Here is a 19,988-nt window from a genome sequence, read left to right as displayed (position 1 = left end):
CATTTCAGGAATTGCCAGTCTGTTTTAATTGTGCCATTTTACACGGATGGCTTTTTTTTTTTTTTTTTTAATTATTATGGCACTGAATGATATCATTCAGCATGTTTGAGGAAAGTGCTAAGCTGGGTTTGAAGAACTAATTAGAAGCAAAGGAATAATTGGTTACCTGATCTCCATGTCTCCCTATGTATCCATGATACTTGCCTACATTTCTCGCTTAGTTTTCAGCTCACAAATTGTAAAATCTTTATTAGCAGGTCCATAAGAGCTTCCCCCCCCCCCATAAAACTTTTGAGTGACAGAGCTGCCATAATATGATGAACATTAAGGGTGGAAAGGAAACCTCATTAGAGTGACCTAAATCAGTCAACAGTAGAACAATCAGGAATTCACAGCTGGCTCCTAGTTCAGTCTCTTGCCTTTCATCAACCTAGGGGGAAACCTCTACAGTGGAATTAGAACTGACATTTGTCGACACAGTTTACAATGGATGATTTTGCTAACTTGACAGGAAGTTCAGTTCCAGTCAGATCTTGAGTGGTTGCATAGATGGTGGAGACTGATTTTCTCTTGGCTATCACAGCCTCCTTCTGGCAAAAGCTTCATTGGAGAAGTTCTTTGCCACCCTCTCCCACTTAACTGTTGCCTGGTTTGATGAAAGCAGATTTTAAATCTTGTTGATTTAAATAGTACCTGGTACTCATGTTACCTAGTTTTAGCTTACTTATTAAGTTAGCTTCTAAACCTTAACTTTAAGGTTGAAAACTTTAAGGTTTAAAAACCTTAAGGTTTTTCTAAACCTTAACTCCTCTTCCAAGACACCATTTCATCGTGCTAGCTTTATTTATTTTGGCTTTAACGTGTATGTCAATAACTACATACGAATGTGGCATACTGAACAATACAACTTATGTCGTGTTTAATTGGGATATTTATACATTCTTATGAGGGATAAGTCTATTCCCTGATGAGCAGGCTTGTTAAAAACCTAAATTAATCAAGCTGCTTATCAGAGGTTATTGGGATAAGGCAAAATTTTTAACGTGGGCAATATTCATGTCTTTTTTTTTTAAATATCCACCAACACTTCGTTTTGTTTTATTTTTGTTTTGTATTGCTTTGGTTTATAAATTTATTTTTGGCTGCGTTGGGTCTTCATTGCTGTGTGCAGGCTTTCATTTCTCTAGTTGCAGCGAGCGGGGGCTCCTCTTCGTTGCGGTGTGCAAGCTTCTCATTGCAGTGGCTTCTCTTGTTGTGGAGCACGGGCTCTAGGTGCACAGGCTCAGTAGTTGTGTCACACGGGCTTAGTTGCTCCGCAGCATGTGGGATCTTCCCAGACCAGGGCTCGAATCCATGTTCCCCTGCATTGGCAGGCAGATTCTTAACCACTGTGCCACCAGGGAAGCCCAATATTCATGTCTTAATGCTAATTATCAGGTGTGCTTTGGTAAAAGGGTGATTCTTAGTGATTAATCTGCTTTCCAGTCAATTCCTGAAGGAGCTATTTTCTTCCTCAGTTAAATGGTATGGGTAATAATTTCTTAGTGCTAAAGAGGCTGCCACCTAGTAATTAGTCATCCACCAAGTCTATAGAATTTAAACTCCATCATGTAAAGTCTTGCCCATCTATATAGGTCCGAGGACTATTTAAATATTTTCTCTTTCAGGAGGCAGAAATACAATGATATAATGCTAACCCAGAAGGAGGATTTTCCCCCTAAAAATTCAGAATTACTACCTGTAGTACCTTCAATATAAAATTGAGTTTTAGGTCCTGATATCATTAATGATACTCAAGACATAGTTAAATGAAACATTTAAAAATTAGATCTTTTTATAGACTGTTGCTGGGTTTTGTACTCAGTGAGTACTACTCTAGAGTTGATTTACAAGATACTCTTATTTGCCATAGTGAATACCGCCTATTAATGCTGGGGTTATTAATGGTAACAGAGAGTCAACTTTTGGAGGTTAGACTTTGAATTTGAACGTTATGTTCCCTAGACCATCATCAGTTTAAAATCAAGGACCTAGGAAGAATTTGAGCCCTGTAACTCTGTATTAGTTTTGCATTCCTGTGCCTAGGTCAGCTTTGTAAAAAGGCTTCACATTGATATTGTTGGTTTTCTCCTGCATATGGTTCAAATTTGTCCATATGAGTTACATATTTATAGCTGAAGTCTATAAATTACTTCATGAAATGGTTTTTCTGTAGTACTCATACGAGTGAGTGGAGAGGGCTTGCATATGTCCTTTTGGATTTTTGTCTTGACTTTAGCAGAGCTTTGAGGTTTATTGTGTGGTACCTGTGTTTGCTTTTCAGGCTCTTACAGCACTACTTTCAGATGATAGCAAGTTTGGCTTCATTGTAATAGATGGTAGTGGTGCACTTTTTGGCACACTCCAAGGAAATACAAGAGAAGTTCTGCACAAATTCACCGTGGATCTCCCAAAGAAACATGGTAATCTAGGAAGAGAACATGAGCACCTTTGCTTTGTGTCTGACATTAAAGAAGCAAATTGTATAATAGGGGAAAGTAAATCCAGATGATGGGAGAAGCATCATGCAATGACTCATTGGTGCTTGTGGCTCTTTTGACTAGAGAATTAATGGTCACTCTGTGAAAGCCAGTAGTAATAGCTTATACCAAACATTTAAGTTAAGGGAATAGTGATTTCCTCTTTCTCCTTTTCTTGGGGAATAGCATGATTATATAGTTACTTTTTAATTAGCAAGGCATCTTGTACGTTTTAATAATTGACTTTTTCTCTCACCACTTTTCTTTGTCAAAGGTAGAGGAGGTCAGTCAGCCTTGCGTTTTGCCCGTTTAAGAATGGAAAAGCGACATAACTATGTTCGGAAAGTAGCTGAGACTGCTGTGCAGCTGTTTATTTCTGGGGACAAAGTGAATGTGGCTGGTCTTGTTTTAGCTGGATCAGCTGACTTTAAAACTGAACTAAGTCAATCTGATATGTTTGATCAGGTAAGTGAGAAGTAGATGCTCCTTTATGTAAGTTTCTAGGTGAAAGTAGTTGAGTTCTCTGAGTGCCGGGACATGCACATCTTTTTTACTTTTACAGTGAAAAATTCTGTTAAAAACCTAGCTCTGAGTGGACAAAATTCCATGTGTATTATTAGGAATATTATATTAGGAGATATTCCCCCATGTCTTTCTGGGCTTTTTTTCTTTTGAAATCAGCCATTTTTTGGATAGTATCTTTCTGGACCCTATGTTGGCCCCTGGTTTTAGTGGGTTGCCATAATTGGCTTTAAAATGGAGTTTGATTTCAAAGAAACTAGGACTGGTTTTTCCTGTCTTTTTCTGACTTATTCTTGGAGGTGAGTAAAGCAGTGAACCTCTCAGCAATATGACAGAGCTGATTAAGCCTAAAGCGTTTAATCCAGAAAGCTCTATTGGTTTATGACTTGGGCTGGCCATAACACATTCCCAAGGTGTTCTTCTGGTGTGGGGTAGTAGCATTACAGTAGAAGGCTCACTGAAGAAGCTGTCTTATATACTCTACCACCTTACATAGCAGGAACCAATAGTTCCTCCTTTCCTTCACAAGATACTTTGTTTGTGTTTAATGAGTTAGGCTTTGATAGGTCTGATAGAATGTGTGATATCATTGGCTAAGGAAGTTTATCCTGGCAGTGTTCTTCAGTGAGACCTATTCATGAGTAAATTGGGCTCTTTCCCCTCCTCTTGAGGCTTCACTGATCATGTTGCTAGTTTTGCATGCCATTAAAAGGTAATGGGTCTTGGTAAGGGTGTTTTGAAGTACTAATGATGTGCTTTTTAAATTTTTTTTAATTGTGTCAGAGGTTGCAATCAAAAGTTTTAAAATTAGTTGATATATCTTATGGTGGTGAAAATGGATTCAACCAAGCTATTGAGTTATCTACTGAAGTCCTCTCCAACGTGAAGTTCATTCAAGAGAAGAAGTTAATAGGTATCAGTGAAATGCAACTTACTTACTGTGAAATGTTTTTGTATGTATATGTGTATGTATATGATTATATGTATGAAACAAAACACTGAAAAGGTAAAAGGAAGATTTAGCATTTTAATTTAAGTCCTCCTCAGTGGAATCATTAATCTTTCTTTAGTTGTTAAGTCTAATAAATGTTTGTTTTTCTACTGTTTTTGGCAATAGGAACCAAACTTCAGTTAGATTTCCCATATTAATTATCCTTTGTAATAGAGTGATGAATAGAGAGCTCAAATTAAAAATTAATGGGGCCATTGTTTGGCTGTGTTTCTAATTTGACACACATTTCCAAATGATTGTGTATTTGTCCCAACTGTTACCTCTTCAGAGTCATTTTCTGGAGCCTCAACTAGCAGTGTGATTTTTCACTGACATTTGGCACTTACTCATTTTTAAGTTGACTTTTTTCTCTTCCTGATTTTGAGTAAGAAGGTCTGTATCTACAAAAGAAACCTTAATATATGTTCTTAATGACCTGTCCCTAACCACAGGGCGATACTTTGATGAAATCAGCCAGGACACGGGCAAGTACTGTTTTGGAGTTGAAGATACACTAAAGGCTTTAGAAATGGGAGCTGTAGAGATTCTAATAGTCTATGAAAATCTGGATATAATGAGATATGTTCTTCATTGCCAAGGCACAGAAGGTATGAGAATTAGAAAATAAGATGACTACTACTGACCTGTGTATTCAAGAAGCCTGGGAGGGAGATTTGGGAAAGGTGGCTGATATCAGGAGCAATCAAAAGGCAGATCTATACCATGTTCCCCAGTCTTTCAGTCTGTATCCAATTGAACTGATAAATGTCTACCTAAGGCTGTTAAATTTTTTGAGGACAAGGGCTATATCTTAAATATCTTTGGTGTTTCCTTATGATAGGAGCAGTGTACCTGGTAGACATTCATTCATTGCATGCTGACTAATGTTCTTATGAAAAGAAGGTTGCTAGAATGAGTTCAGGAGCTCTTTCATCTAACCTGATTCATCTCATGGAACTTAAACCTCTTAGTATATGAGAAGCAGGTTAACACATTCTTTTTTCCCCAATGCTGCAGAGGAGAAAATTCTCTACCTAACTCCAGAACAAGAGAAGGATAAATCTCATTTTACAGACAAAGAGGTATGTGATTGGTTTGGTGATACACACAAGGAAACATAAATCCATGTTAGAGCCCTGGCAGCACAGAGTAGCATCAGCCTTGGAAAACCAAACCTCATTCTTGCTGGCAGTGGGGAGTACTGGGAGGTGGTCAGCTCCTGTATGCCACATACTGATCTGATTCCAAAGAAGGAGGCCAGGTCATGGTTACCCTGGTTCCTTATTTTTAAAGAAAACATTCTCATACTTGAAAAATGTTTGAGAGGAAGATTAATTAAATAGTTCCTCTCCTGCACTTCGAAATCTGTGCTGCTTTCTTCATTTACTTTACCAGCTCTTCTACTAAAGCAGGTTCTACAGGTTTGGCCTAACTGCATCACCACAGCTTCAAGTGTTACCTGCTCAGCACAGGTCCCTTTTAATTGGTAGCTTCTTCAAGTTCTGAGTTGAAGGACTTTGGTTTTTATAAGGCTGCTTCAGAAAGCAGTTCTGGCGTGTCTCTTCTTGGCTGTTGAATGAGTGCTGCCTAGAGACACTTTATAACAGCCTGACTTCTAGAGACAACAGGAGGAACCATAAGCTGAAAAACTGCCAAGTGTGTGTTAACATTTCATTATTGAGGCTAGAGCCTGGGTTGGAATGTTGTTTGAAGTAATCAGAATTTCTGTGCTGTTGCAATTATTTCACCAGAAACCGTAATTCACTTACAGTTTCACACACATAGATATAATGACAGGGACAAGGAGAATGTTGGCAGGCAAGGGAGCAAGCGTTCCTGTCTTGATATATCCTAATCCCATTGTTTCTGTATCTCGTGGCTGCCCCTGCAGACAGGACAAGAACATGAGCTGATTGAGAGCATGCCCCTGCTGGAGTGGTTTGCTAACAACTATAAAAAATTTGGAGCTACATTGGAAATTGTCACAGATAAGTCACAAGAAGGATCCCAGTTTGTGAAAGGATTTGGTGGAATTGGAGGTGAGTAGCAAATCAGAAAACTAATAGCCAGGGTCTCAGGCCACAGCCTTTTCCTGGCTATCCCAAAATAACGTTAACTTCAGGTGAGGTGTGCTCATCATCCACTGAGGCAGCACATGGCTGCAGGTTCCTTGGTTGGGACCACTTTTTATCATCTCTTTGCTTTCTGTAATTCTGCAAGGGGATTGGGCTTCCCTTAATAGAGTGAACATGCTCCCCATCCCCAGTTCTGTGAACCACAGCTATTGACTGTTTGTTTGTTTCCCCAGGTATCTTGCGGTACCGAGTAGATTTCCAGGGAATGGAATACCAAGGAGGAGATGATGAATTTTTTGACCTTGATGACTACTAGGTAGTCGACATGGGTCCGGCAAAACGTGCCTCACCCTCCAGCATCCAACCCAAGGAGCATACCCGTGGTGGAATCCAAACAGATCCCTGCCTTACAATTGGAACATTTCCAGAACTTAGTCCATGAGCATTGGATATTGAAAAGAAAACCGAAACAAAAACCAGACCCAACCCTACACTTTGGTTTGTCATGGTGTCAGCGCAGCAGCCTACAACTAAGTTCCTAAATGCCACTTCGGACTAATTTAAAAAAGAATCCCAGTTTTTACTTTTACTTGATGGTGAAATTGGTTGCTCTTGTATTTTATGAAAAAAAAAGATTTTTTTAACCTTCATACATAGAAGCAAAATACTTTAACTGCTGTAAACCTTCAAAAGTTAATAGAAATGAGATCATACTGGTTTGTTTCTTATTTTGATTGGAGAAAAATTAAATTGCTGCATTTCGCAGTGACCCATTTACATGGCATTCTCAGCTTAGACTGCATAAGAAGAAATATATGTGGTGAAATGTTGGAACCATTTCTCTCTTGGTCTCTGTTTAATGTTGAAAGGGTGAGCTAATAGGAGGCAGTTTCAACTTCACTCCCTCACACTACCCCTCCCCTCCAGACTGTGGGTTTCAAGGATGCAGACTGCATTGCAAAGATAAACTGACACATGAAGCATTTGGGCTAGTGCTCTGTTTCCTTCCATCTGTTTTGCAGGCGCATTTGTGCCCGGGGTTTGGGAGCCCTTAGCATCAATTGCTTTGACAAGGGTTTGCATAATCTTGCATACTAGAAACCAGTTTGGGATGGATATGATGGGGCTTCTGTGCTATTGCTGGGATTGGGAGAAATAAAACATGCAATTTAAGTCGAAGCAAAGAAATTTAAAGAACATTTTATTTTGCTTGGGTCTGTCCTTGGCAAAAGGGAGGTGGTCATGTTTTCCTTGTGTTGGATGGCATGAGATTATGTGAATGTTTTGATATTTTAAAAATGAACTGCAAGGTTTTCACAGGAACAACAGACAAGACATGTATGACTGTGCATGTAATTGTAAACCCCTGACCTCCTGGTGGGGTTGAAGCATCTGTTTCAAATATGGGACTTACAAGCACCTCTCATAGGAGAAATTATGGGAGGAGGGTGGGAAGGGCAGGGGTGGGAAGGGATGGGACACAGCTTCTGGCACCAAGGACTTAACCACGTTGGATCCAAAAATGGGCCTGAAAACCTGAAGCTTATGCTTCACAGCTGGGCTGTAAATCGGACTTGACCCCAGCTGACATGCAAGGTCATGGCGTGCCTGAGGTGGTGACAGTGAACAAAGTGTATAGGACGTGCCCAGTGGTAGCAATGGAAAAAAGTATACCAAATGGACTTTGAAGGACCAAAGGTTTTAAAAGTCAATTGGTATCATCCCACACTGCTAGGGTAGTGGGGTGCATTTGGTTTTCAAATTGGGTACTTTTAACACTTTAGTGCCTGACTGCTGTTCTTCACTGACTTGACTCAGTCACTCGTAGCTTTATTGGTCTGAACCAGCTCCTTGTTCCCAGGTTACAGACCTGCCTATCGTTCCAATAATCCTGTTTCACTTGAATGAAGGGAGTATGTCTTAAATGTAAAGCTTCTGGTTCTCACACTGTACTCTGAGGTCCAAATGACTATCTATGTATAACCTGATGTCTCAACCCCCAGTGAGAAGAGTCAATTCTTTGGTATTCACCAACGCGGGAGGCTTCACCAGAGCAGGCTTTTGCTTTGGGCTCTGCTGTTTGTTTGCAGAACACCCAAGAGCAAGCAAACATGCTCTCTTCACAGCAGTACCTTAGGGTTTTGCCATTGTAAATGGGTCTAATGTGATATGACAAGACCAGAGAAATTGGATGTAAATTTACATTTTTGAATATGCTTGTTGTTTCACATGATACATTTAGGGTATGCAGCTCCTTTTGTAGTTTTTATTTTTACTATTTAAGTTTGGAAATGATGCCAAATTTTTGTATTTCTTTAATCAATGTGTTCTCTTTGGTGATATATATTGCATTATATATTGATGTGTGTATCAATATATACTGATATGTATTACACTTACACATACAAACACATAAATAAGAGGGGGTGAAAACCGTAGCCTTTGCATTCTATAGCCTCTACGGAGAGATCCTAAGCAGCAAAATCTTGGTGTTGTGATGTACAGAAATGGAGAAGAGTATTAAACCATATTTAAGAATATACTTTGTGTGCTTGAGATTCTTTAGGACTGTTCCTCAGAAAGGTCTGAACCGTGGAGAACAGTGAGTGAGCTAAGGCACATGTCAGTTTCATCATAGTTACTAACTTTTCAGCCTTACATTTAGTTGTCTTTGGCTACATTTGCCTATAGAAGGGTATATGCAAAGGGTATCATCTGAGGTCATGATCCCAGTGTTAACACCAGCGGAGAGATTCCAGTTGCTAGGGCCAAACTAATTTGTATCTTATTCTATTCTACATGCATCCTCAAGGGAAACTTGCCTTTTTTTTTTTTTTGCGGTACGCGGGCCTCTCACTGTTGTGGCCTCTCCCGCTCCGGACGTGCAGGCTTAGTGGCCACGGCTCACGGGCCCAGCCACTCCACGGCATGTGGGATCTTCCCGGACCGGGTCGCAAACCCACGTCCCCTGCATCGGCAGGCGGACTCTCAACCACTGTGCCACCAGGGAAGCCCAACTTGCCCTTTTTTAAGAAAAGGTGTTATGCCATGTTACCTCAACATTCAATGGAGGTAGCTCGTGCTTCCCATTTTATAATAAAACAGGCCAAAAGAGGTTAAGTAGCAGCTCTTTAGTGGTGAAGCCAAATTTTATCACAGGCCTAATTCCAAAGTTGATTCTCTTACTACATATGCTTTCGTTTGAGTCAATAGAATGGTCCAGATGAAGAGCAGAAACTAAGTCTCCCCACCTTGATCTTGCATACCTGGCACTGGGTAGGAGAGCAATAACCTCATTCAAGAGCAAGTCAGAGGCTGGCTCAGTGGAGCAGGGCTTCTAGGCTGTATCAAAACAGAAGAGGATTTTTGTTTCATTTGTTTTCCCCAAAAGTGGAGGTACTTAGAGCTCCTTCTATTTGGTAGCTTAGGAAGCCTAGTTGAAGTATCAAGGTGGTATGTGATTTAATTTCTCCAAATTTAAGAAGTCAATGTTTTTAACAAAGTTGACCAGTAAGGGAACCTATTGTGTCACTTTGCTTTTTCAGCATACTTTTGCCCAGTTTCTCATCTGACTTAGATGATAGACTTGAAACCCTATGGGAAGGGGCAGACATGCCCCATGCATGGTGGAGGTAGTTTTTTCTCCTGATGCATTCCTAGCTGCTGTTTGAAATCAAAAGTTAGAAGGCAGCACAGTAGTGCCGATTATGTGGGCTGTTGTGCTTGCCTGTCTGGGCCTGCAGCACTTGCCATCTTTTGTTCTCTGGCTCCAGTTCTCATGCCATGGTGCTCCCAGACAGGCACAGTGTATTCAAGGTGGAATTTAAGCTTCATGCCAGCTTCTCCCTTGTTGCCAATTTGAGTGAGCGCCTGCTGGGACTCCTACCTGCCAAGTCCCACCCTGATGGGACTGTGCCTCTCAGGGACATAGGAACTGACCAGCCAAGAAGTGTGGAAGCAATGGGTGCCAAAGTTATTAAGGGTATGGCTGAATAACTGGCACTAGAAGTATATGTGAAGATCATTTATCTCCAGGGTTCTCTGACAATAAGCTTCAAACGTGTCTGGGAACTCTGCTTCAGGCAGAGTCTGAAATTGCTTGGCAAGCTCATCCTGGGGTTAAGAGCCCAGGACAAAGAGCCAGCTCTTGGGACAAACATCTCTGGTTCTGTCTCTGCCATTAGCTGGACTTCTGATTTCAGGTAAGTCCCTTCCTAGCCCTCGGTCTCCCTATCAGTGTAAGGATGACTTTGAATCTAAAGAGTCTTTCCAGCTGTAAAGCTATCAGGATATAATGGTGAGCAGGAGATCTGACATCTGACTCGAAAAGAGATCCTGCCAGTAAGACTTTGCCCATGTCTCTGAGTAGCAATTTCCCTACCTGTAACAATGCCTACTCCATAAGGACTGTGGTAAAGATTAAATGCAATAATAAGTCACGTAAAATACATAGTGCAATGCCTGGCACTTAGCAAGGGCTCACTCAGATGGGAGATGATCCTAACCTTGGTCCTCAGGAAGTGACCTGGGTGAGTTTGCACTGGTAACCACGAGGTGGTGCTAGAGTTAAGGATACTGGTTGTGGAAGAAAGTTGCTTCTGGTGGGGAGATTTCTGACAAGCATTAAGAGGTGACTGGGACAGCTTGCTGACCTTTAAAATTTGGCTATATGGAGAAGGGAAACTACCAAAGGAAGTAGGGATGAGCGAACAGAGAGGAGAAACAGGAGTCTCAATCTGGGCTTCAACCTACCCATCTGAAAAATAACGACAATCACTAACATTTGTTGGACGGGTACAATCCAGCAGGCAAGGTGCCATGTCACATGCATCATCTCATTTAATCCTTAGAAAAGCAATGTGCTACATACTGCTGTATATCTGCCCATGTGGTTCCAAAGTCAATGCAAATACAGGTCGTTCCTCGCTCAAGAAGAGAACAGGTGCTGGTACTGCTAAGAAGACAAGTCGACTCACCTCACCAACCTTTGTGCCCTTCAGAGACAACCAACAACTTGGAGTGCAACGCAACTGGAAAGCATCCATCTAGAAGTTATGTCCTTCCCCCAGGACACACACCTTTTGACTGATCAGCCCAGCTTAGCCCACAGCCACCGTTGAGAATGCATAAAAGGAGCTCCCTTGGACTCTAGAGGATCCCTATAATTTATCCAGCATCTTCAAAGAAGAATGTACACACATAACTGAATTTCTCAGCGACTATGGCATCTGCCCCTACTCTTAAAAACACGTTGTCAGTAGGGCAATTAATGAAATTGGAATGTGGACTACGGATAAAAGTATTGTATCAATGTTAAATCTCCTGAACTTGATAACTATATGTGGTTACGTAAGAGAATACCCTTTTTCTTAGGAAATATACACTGAAGTATTGGGAGTTTAAAATGAGACATTCACTAAGGGAATTTTTGAAATTTCAGAAATATGGAAGAAAAACGTAAAAGCATCATTTAACATTTTAGGGTCATCATGAATGCCCATTATAGAACAGTGTGATATAATGAGTGTTTAGGTTCTAACTGATTCACAAGGTATCTAAAACACAACTTTAGTTTGATTCTTCATTCAAGTTTGGTTTTTACTCAGAATTTGGGTTTGACTCAGAGATCAGCATCTAGAAGAGTTTATCCTGCTGCAGGGTGTGCAGCTGAGGAGAAATCCCTACTGAGTCAGCCAGAGGGGCGAGGGGGCTGAGCCTGGGAATTGGGCCCAGACTGGAAGGAAGTGAGCAGAGGCAGTACCAGGAGAGGAGTGCTGTTGGTCACACACCTCAGAGATGAAATCAGCTTTGGAGCTGGACCAGTGTTAGGTGAGATGAGACAGTATGAAGAACAGGGCTTCTTGGGGGACCCTTGACCCCTGGCTCACTGAGCAACCAAGGGGGTGATGGGAAGAAGGGAAAGCTGTATCTCAAAGCCTAAAACCCATTCACAGAAAGGACAAGTGCATTCAGACTCTACTCGTTTATCTACAGCCACACCCTTCTGTTGCCCCATACTTTCACTTCTTAAGGAATCATAATTTTAGCACTTACAAGGGCCCTGGACCTTACTATTCCAATCCCCTAATTAGGAATAGGAAAGCTGAAGCCCACAGAGCAGCACAATGACCTGTCATGTTCATGCAGCAGATGACAAGAGCCAACATGAGCAGCTGATATTACAACTCCAAATTCAGTACTCTTAACACATGGAGGATCTTGTTATTCTTCATCTAAGCCCCTTCTCCCCCTTGTTAGAGATGAGAAAAGGGAGGATCAGAGAGAGTAAGGGAGTGGCCTGAAGCCAAAGACAGAGCTGGGAGGGGAAAGGTGGCCAACATCCAGGTGGAGTTATGAAAGTTGTTTTGAAGTCACTTCCCTGTGAGTCAGGGTTGGCTTGAGTGTGTAGATTAACTTGCTTCTCCAGGCCCCAAGGTTCCATATTAGCCCCATCTAGGTTTCCCTTACAGTCAGACTTCCGGCTCTTCCACTTGGGTGAGATACCCTGCCTGGGCTCAGCCTCTTCTGCTTGGTTCTTCATCCTAACCCAAAGGAAACCTAGGGGGCAAACCCATTTTCAAGGAGGTCTGGAGATCAGGAAAAGAGGGTGGAAACTTACGAGAGAGGCCCTGCAAACGGGAATGGCAAGGATCTTCTGAGGTAAAGGCAAGATGCAGGAATATTCTGCTACATGGGGGAAGGGAGGTGGGAGCCAGGCTTGAGAACGAGGAGAAATCAGGGCCTGATGCTGGAATGCCTGCCCCAAGTTATATGGCTGTCCGGACCTAAGTATTGGGTTGGCCCAAAAGTTCGTTTGGTTAAGGAATACATTGTTTAATACAGTTCTTGGTGAAAATGAAAAATGTGTCTTTTATTCTTGCCTAAAACCAAATGAACTTTTTGGCCAACCCAATATATTCCCAGGCTAGGCTGAGGAGTGAGATGGACCAGTCACCTCATATCACAATTCCTACTGGAGGGCCTGCAAAGGGGGACTCTATTTGTAATAGGACAGGATGTCACCTGAGGAAGAGGAGTTGCATTCCTGTGCTCAGGGCTAGAGGCCCTCCCTCACACCCCCGTCAAACTTGGATTCTAGAGAGAGATGGCAAGGAAGGGGCTCTGCTCTTCCCTGGGGAGCTGAGCAAAGGCCCTCAGAAACTCAGTCTCCTCCAGACTCTGTTTCCACAGACATAGCTCATTGCCACCTCTATTCCTTACATTGTGCTTGGGTTAACTCTGGTCTCATTCTTTCATTCAGCAAGCATTTAGAGACATTTCCTGTGTACTGGGCCCTGTGCAAGATGCTGGGATACAGTGGTGAAAAACAGTCACTGTCCCTGCCCTTCAGCACTTACACTCCAGCAGGGGAGACAGCAAGAATGACAATAAAAGTGAGGAGTATTAGAGGATGAGGGGAGGGCACCCCTACTTCATCTGGGGATGGCCAAGCTGCCTGGTGAGCCAGGGTCAGCCTGGAGAGGTGAAAGGTGAGTTTGGAAAGGCAGATGTGCTGGTCCTGACTTGACCCAAAGGCCAGGAAACCATTCAGATTTTAGGACACTTTTTTCACCCTGCTATCACTTTTGTTCTTGATTATTTATTAACAGCTTTATTGAGGTATAATTTACAAACTATAAAATTAACCCACTGTAAGTATAGCTTGGTGATTTTTTTGAAATAAATTCGTAGAGTTGTGCCAACATTACACAATCCAGTGTCCATCTCTCAGAAAGGTCTTTTGTACCCCTTTAGTCAATCCTTGCTCACTCCCAACCCTAGGCAAACAATGATCTGCTTTCTGTCTCTATGGTTTTGACTTTCCTAGAAACTTCATGTTACTAGAATAGTGCAATATGTTGTCTTTTACATCAGGTTTATTTCACTTAGCTTCCTTCACTTAGATGGATTTTTTACATACATCCATGTTGTTGCATGTTTGCTGCTTTTTATTGTTGAGTAGTGTGATACAGTAAGAAATATATATTTGGTCTTTATCTCCTGTTCTTGGTACATAGCTTCTCTAAAACCCCTGGAATCTCTGGAGTGATGAGTGTCTTTTGTATGCTAGCAAGATGCCCATATAGTTTCAAGAGGGGGGCTGCTTGCCAAAAAAACCCCAGGATTACAGGGTTGGAAGGTTCAGCCCCACCCCGAGAGGGGAGAGGGGCTTGAGATCAAATCACCAATGGCCAATGATTTAATCAATAATGCCTACATGATGGTGCTTCCATAAAAATCCCTAAATTATGGAGTTCAGAGAGCTTCCAGTTGGTGAACACACTAAGGTACTGGGAGGGATCCTTGCAATTCTATATGAATATGAGGATCAACTTTTCCATTTCTGCAAAAAAGAAAAGCCATTGGAACTTTGATAGAGATCACACTGAATCTGCAAATTGCTTTCAGTAGTATTGCCATCTTAAAGATATTAAGTCTTCTAATCCATAAACACAAGATGTCTTTCCATTTATTTATGTCTCTAATTTCTTTTGTTTTGTAGTATTCTGTGTATAAATCTTTTACTTCCTTGGTTAAATTTATTCCTAGGTATTCTATTATTTTGGATGCTACTGTAAATGGAATTTTCTTAATTTCCTTTTTAGATTGTTCATTGGTGTCATTCTGGTTTTGATTTTCATTTTCCTGATGACTAATGTTATGACTAACAACATTAGTCATAATCTTTTCATAATCTTTTCATGTGCTCATCAGCCATTCATATGTCCTTTTTGGTGAAATGTAATTTCATTCTTAATTTCCCACTCTGTATTTCTAGAGTGGAGAGAGAGGAAGTCCCTTTCTTTCTCTCACATACTTTCTCCCTTCTTCCATTTCTCTTTACTTTCAGAAAGTACTTAACAGGTGGAGGGATAGCATAGTGCAGGGGGTTAACACCACAGACACTGAAGCCATATCTAGGTCCCACTCTGCCATATACTAGCTGCATGACCATACTTAACTTCTTTTTCAGTTTCTTCAAGGTTTAAATAGTGTGTTTTGTTAAATAAACTAAGCTTTTATTTCATTTGTTACATAAAATACCTACAGCCTACTACAGCCAAGCATTGTGCTAAACCCTACAATGCAATCATGAGCAAAAGAGACACAGCCATTGAGCTTCCAATGCATTATTCCAGTGAATATGAAACCCCAATTGCAATTAACACCTGAGGGAGGGCCACAGGTAAGTGTCTGTCACAGGGCATTTTGACCTGGCTGTCACCTTTTCTGAAGACACTGGTGCTTTAACTGAGCACAGGAGACGTTAGCTAGGCAAAGAGGAGGAAGAGCATCCCAGGCAGTGAGAACATGTAGGGGGTGGCAGAGTACAGCTGAGGCAGGTGGAGAGCAGTGTGGATGAAGCTCAGAGAATGAAAGGGGAATGTGGTGGAAGATGAAGCTAGAAGAGGCCAGCATGGGCAGACTGGATTGAGACTCAAAGGCCTTGCTGAGAACTTGAAATTTTATTCTGAAGAATAGGAGAAGCCGCTGAGGTGTTTTAAGCAGAAGGGTGACAAATTCAGATTTGTTTTTCAAAAAGATCCTTCTGGACACAGTACAGTTTGAGAAGAGAGCATGAGGCTGAGTCCTGAAGTACTGGAACACTTAATATCCAAATAGAGCCTTGTACATCAAAATGTGTAAGCAATGAAAGAGAGGCCTTCAAGAAGAGATGATCACCTACAAGTCAAATGCTGCTGAGAATTACTCAAGGAAGATGAAGACTGAAAAAAATCTACTGAACTCAGAGTCAGGAGGTCCTTGATAACAGCTAAGGAGCCCCCAAACACTGCTGCTCAGAGCTCAGAGTCTGTCTGCCCTCTCTATAGCCCATAGCCACTGCGTCAGGACTTCCCCTCTGGCAGATCAGAGCAGGGCTTTCTCATTAAGCTTCTTAGGAGGATTCCTTGGCAGCTCTCCTGGCTGGCTGCACCAGATACATCATGGGGCCACGCCAGTTTGACCATGTCTGCCTATCTCATCTAACCCACCTCACCCATTTCGCTACTCGGGAACCAGAGGTACCTACTGGGTGCCAGCATGCAGGCAGCCTCATACCGCAGCTAAATGCTACTCTGAAGTCAGACACCAGTTCCTAACAGCTCTACCACTAATCAAGATCTTGGTGAAAGATTTCTTTTCAATTAAAAAAAATTTTTTTTTGAATTTTTTTTTTTTTTAATTTTTGGCTGCGTTGGGTCTTCATTGCTGTGCGGGCTTTCTTTAGTTGCGGTGAGCGGGGGCTACTCTTCATTGAGGTGCACAGGCTTCTCATTGCGGTGGCTTCTCTTGTTGCGGAGCACAGGCTCTCTTCTTGTGGAGCAACTAAGCCTGTGTGCCACAACTACTGCGCAGGTTTCAGTAGTTGCAGCATGTGGGCTCGGCAGTTGCGGCACTCAGGCCCTAGAGCGCATGGGCTTCAGTAGTTGCAGCACATGAGCTCAGTAGTTCTGGTGCGTGGGCTCTAGGGCGTGCAGGCTCAGTAGTTGTGGCACGCAGGCTCTAGAGCACAGGCTCAGTAGTTGTGGCGCATGAGCTTAGTTGCTCCTCGGCATGTAGGATCTTCCGAGACCAGGGATCGAACCCGTGTCCCCTGCATTGGCAGGTGGATTCTTAACCACTGTGCTACCCGGAAAGTCCTGGTGAAAGACATTTAAATGTCCGAAACTGTTTTCCAATTTGTAAAACGCTGTGACAATGAAGCATGTATCAAATACTCCATCTAAGGAATTAGCTATCATAGGTTCATAGTCATTCATTCAACAATTGTTTATTGTGCAAGTAATAGGGATATGATAGTCAACAGGACAGACGTCATCCATGTCAACACGGAATGCCTAATCTAGTGAGGGACCCAGTCAAGCAAAGATTCAGTGCTCCGATGGGAAAAGCACAGGGTACTGGCAGAGGATTAGGTGGGTGGGGGAACAAAAGTCACACCCCTAGTCTTGATAGGGAGGGTTGTTTTTTCTTTGGGCAAGATCACTCATTATAGCATAAAGACAGGGTTGGTGCCATTGGCAAGAGAAGGTTTGGTTCCTGTCCTTAAAGAGAATTTAATTTGGTTGAAGAGGCAAGCACAGGAAAACAACGAGAAGAAAAATGCAAAGAAATTCTAGGCAACTGTCATACTGGGTGTCACACTGGCTTTTTTTGCAAAAAGTCTCAGCTTATCTATACTCAGGTTCCAAATATCCCCACCATACAGAGGCCTAAAAGCTGGGCCCCAGGGCCACTGGAGTATCTGTGTCTCTCAAGACAGGGAGCAGCGCAGGACCGCTACTGCTCCATAGGATTTTCCCAGGCTCAAAGCCCTCTCACCCAGAAGTGAACACAAGGCCTGCCCAGCAGAGGTCTGGGGTTCCTGCAAATTCTGTAGCTGGAGAGGAGGCTGCCGGAGCTCCCCAGCTTCTCTCAGGCCTTCCTCCTCTGCTAGGTTCAGCTATAAATAGCTTGCTGACTTCCAGCTGGGAATCTCCCAGCCCTGCAACGAGTAAGCACCGCCTTCTCACCCTGTGCTGCCCTCAGCCTGGAGCAGAAGCGGGTGGTAGCTGGCAGGGGTAAGGAGACTAGATGAGGTAAGGGCAAGAACCACCATCCCAGAGAAGCTGGCCACTGGACTACATTACCCACAATCCCAGATCGTAACTGGAAAGAAGAGGCCACTGGGGGCCTGCAGCCTTAGGTAGGAACAAGTCCAGAGGTGTCCTAGTCCCTGGGTGTGCAGCCCAGGCCCAGACCCAGTTTTCTTTCCAAAATGTAACCCCTGAACCTTCAGTCATGGGCCTTAGAGATCATCTCTTCTCCATGCACCCAATTCACAGGCACTCCCTGAGACCAGGGAGACTGACAAAACTCCTTCTATTTTGGCCTTATTCGCAGTGTGTGTGTGTCCTTACCACCAGAGACTGGAAGTCTGTGAGCGATTTTATTCTGGATCAAGTCCAGAGGCTTCTTAGTGCTAAAAGCCCCCTCCCTGGCATATTACTTGTTACTCCCAAGCTCTGAGCTTCTATCTCCCTGCCTCACCTGAGGAAGAGCAAATGCTCACAGGTTGGTCCATGTTGCACTTCTGGAAGCACTGGGGGGTGGGTGTTCAGGAACTGCTGCTGGTTTGGTCTCTGCTGAGATCTGGTCCCTCTCCGAGCTTTGCTCATCTCCCAGCAGAAAGATCAGGGTAATCACATGGCTGCGGCAGGTTTAAGTCCCTGGAGGCACTGTACGAGGGCCTGTGGGGGCCTGCTGGTTCCTGCAGTGGATAAACCGGAGCTGTCAGGCTGAGCAAGTGAAGCCATTCTGGGTGGTGGAGGCACCCAGTGGACACCACTCCAGACCACAGTGCCACTGCAGGTGTACACCTGCCCCGTCTCTGTCTCCCCCACCCCAACCTTCCAACTTTCCACACAAACTATTCATGTTGAGTTCTGGGGCTCATGAAGCTCCAGACCACAGGGAGAGTAGCAGGTAAAAATGTTGGCTGGACCTAAAGTCGGGGACCCCTGTCCAAGGTGAAAAGGCACTGTGGCTATCCTGACAAAAGGGTCCTTTCCCTCTTTCCCCTCGCTCAGATATAATAACAACTCTCACATACTGAGCCAGGCACCAGGAATGCGAAGAGGAGTAAGATGGAATCGCAGTCTCAATAAATAACCGATGTGTTAAGTGCATCCCAGACCCGTGGGGTGGGAAGGACTTCCAGATGGCCAGAGGCCTCAAACAAGTAAGGGGTGAGTAGCAGTTCTACCACAATGGTGTGGGAAGGGCATTCCAGGCCGAAGGGACAGCTTGAGTAAAGGCAGGGAGGAGCGAGAAACAGCAAGCAGGGAGGAAGGCAGGGCGAGGGAAATACCGAAGACCGACTAGCAAAATGCTAGCGGAGGCGCGCGGCGAACGAGGACAGGCCCTCACAGCACGCTTAGGCTTGGGGCTTTAGGCCCCAGGCCGGGAGCCGAGGGAGGAACTCCAGCAAAGTCAGCTGCGCTTAGAGAATTAGGCGGAAGAGTGGGACAAAATATAAAACCGGTGGGGACAGTGGGAACCTCAGACCCTCTTGGGACGCCCAAGTCCGCCTGTCCCGCGTTTACCTCAGCCAGGCCGGGCCGCGCGTTCCCGGCCCCGCCGCCGCCCCCTCCTTGGCAGCGGGTCCCCTGGCCGCCGGCTCCCGGGCGCGGGCAGACCCGGAGGGCCGAGCTCCCGCCCACAGCCGCCCGCGGGCCGCCTGCCAGACACGCCGGGAAGGAAGAGCCTTGTATGGGCCTCAGGCAGGGAGGAAGCGTCTGGCAGGGTCCCGGGAGGAAGCGCCATATATGGCGAGGGGCGGGCCGGGGGGCGAGGAGCGCGCACGAGATGGAGGCCGCTTCCGCCGCCGCAAGGCGGAGCCGCGCCGCGCCGCGCCGCGCCGCGCCGCCCCGCCCCACCCCCACCCCGCGCCAGGCCCACGACCCCGCACCCAACCCCTCCTGTCCCTGGAGGTACGCACAGCGCCCGGCACTGCTCCCTCGGTGCCAGAGCTACGGGAAGTGGGGACGGGAGGCGGGGTCCAGGCCGCCTTTGACGCCTGACCGAGCCGAGACTGATTCCCGGCTCCAGGCACTTGCTCTGTGACCTTGGGCAAAAAGCTTTAGTCTCTGAGCCTCAGATTCCTCTTCCTCCTAGAGGTGGGGATAAAAATGAGAAGGATGCCTGTTAAGCACGTCCGGGAGCGGCACGGCCCGCAGGGGCAGCGCATTCACCCTAAAAATTTTGTGTGGCCGGAATGGGGGCGGGGATTCCCAGTCCCCTGCTGTGTCCTTATAGCCTTTCCCTAGCCACCTCGGTGCCTGGGGGCTATATGGAGCTGACGCCTCCAGAAGATATCTTTCCAGAAGAAAATAGGGC

General features: G+C 44.3%; 1 protein-coding gene and 1 long non-coding RNA gene across 2 annotated transcripts in view; one reads left to right on the top strand and one right to left on the bottom strand.

Annotated features, from left to right (window-relative positions):
* The window catches only part of ETF1 (eukaryotic translation termination factor 1), a 28,969-nt gene extending 20,322 nt beyond the window's left edge, over positions 1–8,647 (top strand). The window contains exons 5-11 of the mRNA XM_060093423.1: positions 2,324–2,462; positions 2,794–2,984; positions 3,825–3,954; positions 4,485–4,640; positions 5,050–5,114; positions 5,924–6,071; positions 6,341–8,647. Of these exons, the coding sequence (XP_059949406.1) occupies positions 2,324–2,462; positions 2,794–2,984; positions 3,825–3,954; positions 4,485–4,640; positions 5,050–5,114; positions 5,924–6,071; positions 6,341–6,423 (912 nt within the window). The 3' untranslated portion in view covers positions 6,424–8,647. The remainder of the gene's footprint in view (positions 1–2,323; positions 2,463–2,793; positions 2,985–3,824; positions 3,955–4,484; positions 4,641–5,049; positions 5,115–5,923; positions 6,072–6,340) is intronic.
* A 5,117-nt stretch (positions 8,648–13,764) lies between these two features.
* LOC132486367 (uncharacterized) lies at positions 13,765–19,295 on the bottom strand. Its single transcript, XR_009531482.1, has 3 exons — positions 19,196–19,295; positions 18,141–18,360; positions 13,765–16,750 (listed from the first exon to the last, which is right to left on the bottom strand). It is a non-coding gene; the product is annotated as an uncharacterized LOC132486367 (long non-coding RNA).
* Positions 19,296–19,988: the final 693 nt, after the last annotated feature.

Source organism: Mesoplodon densirostris, chromosome 3 (genome assembly GCF_025265405.1).
Source record: "Mesoplodon densirostris isolate mMesDen1 chromosome 3, mMesDen1 primary haplotype, whole genome shotgun sequence".
In the NCBI taxonomy this organism is placed as follows: Eukaryota; Metazoa; Chordata; class Mammalia; order Artiodactyla; family Ziphiidae; genus Mesoplodon; species Mesoplodon densirostris.
The sequence above is the reverse complement of the archived record's forward strand: the minus strand, read 5'-3'. Positions and strand labels throughout refer to the sequence as shown.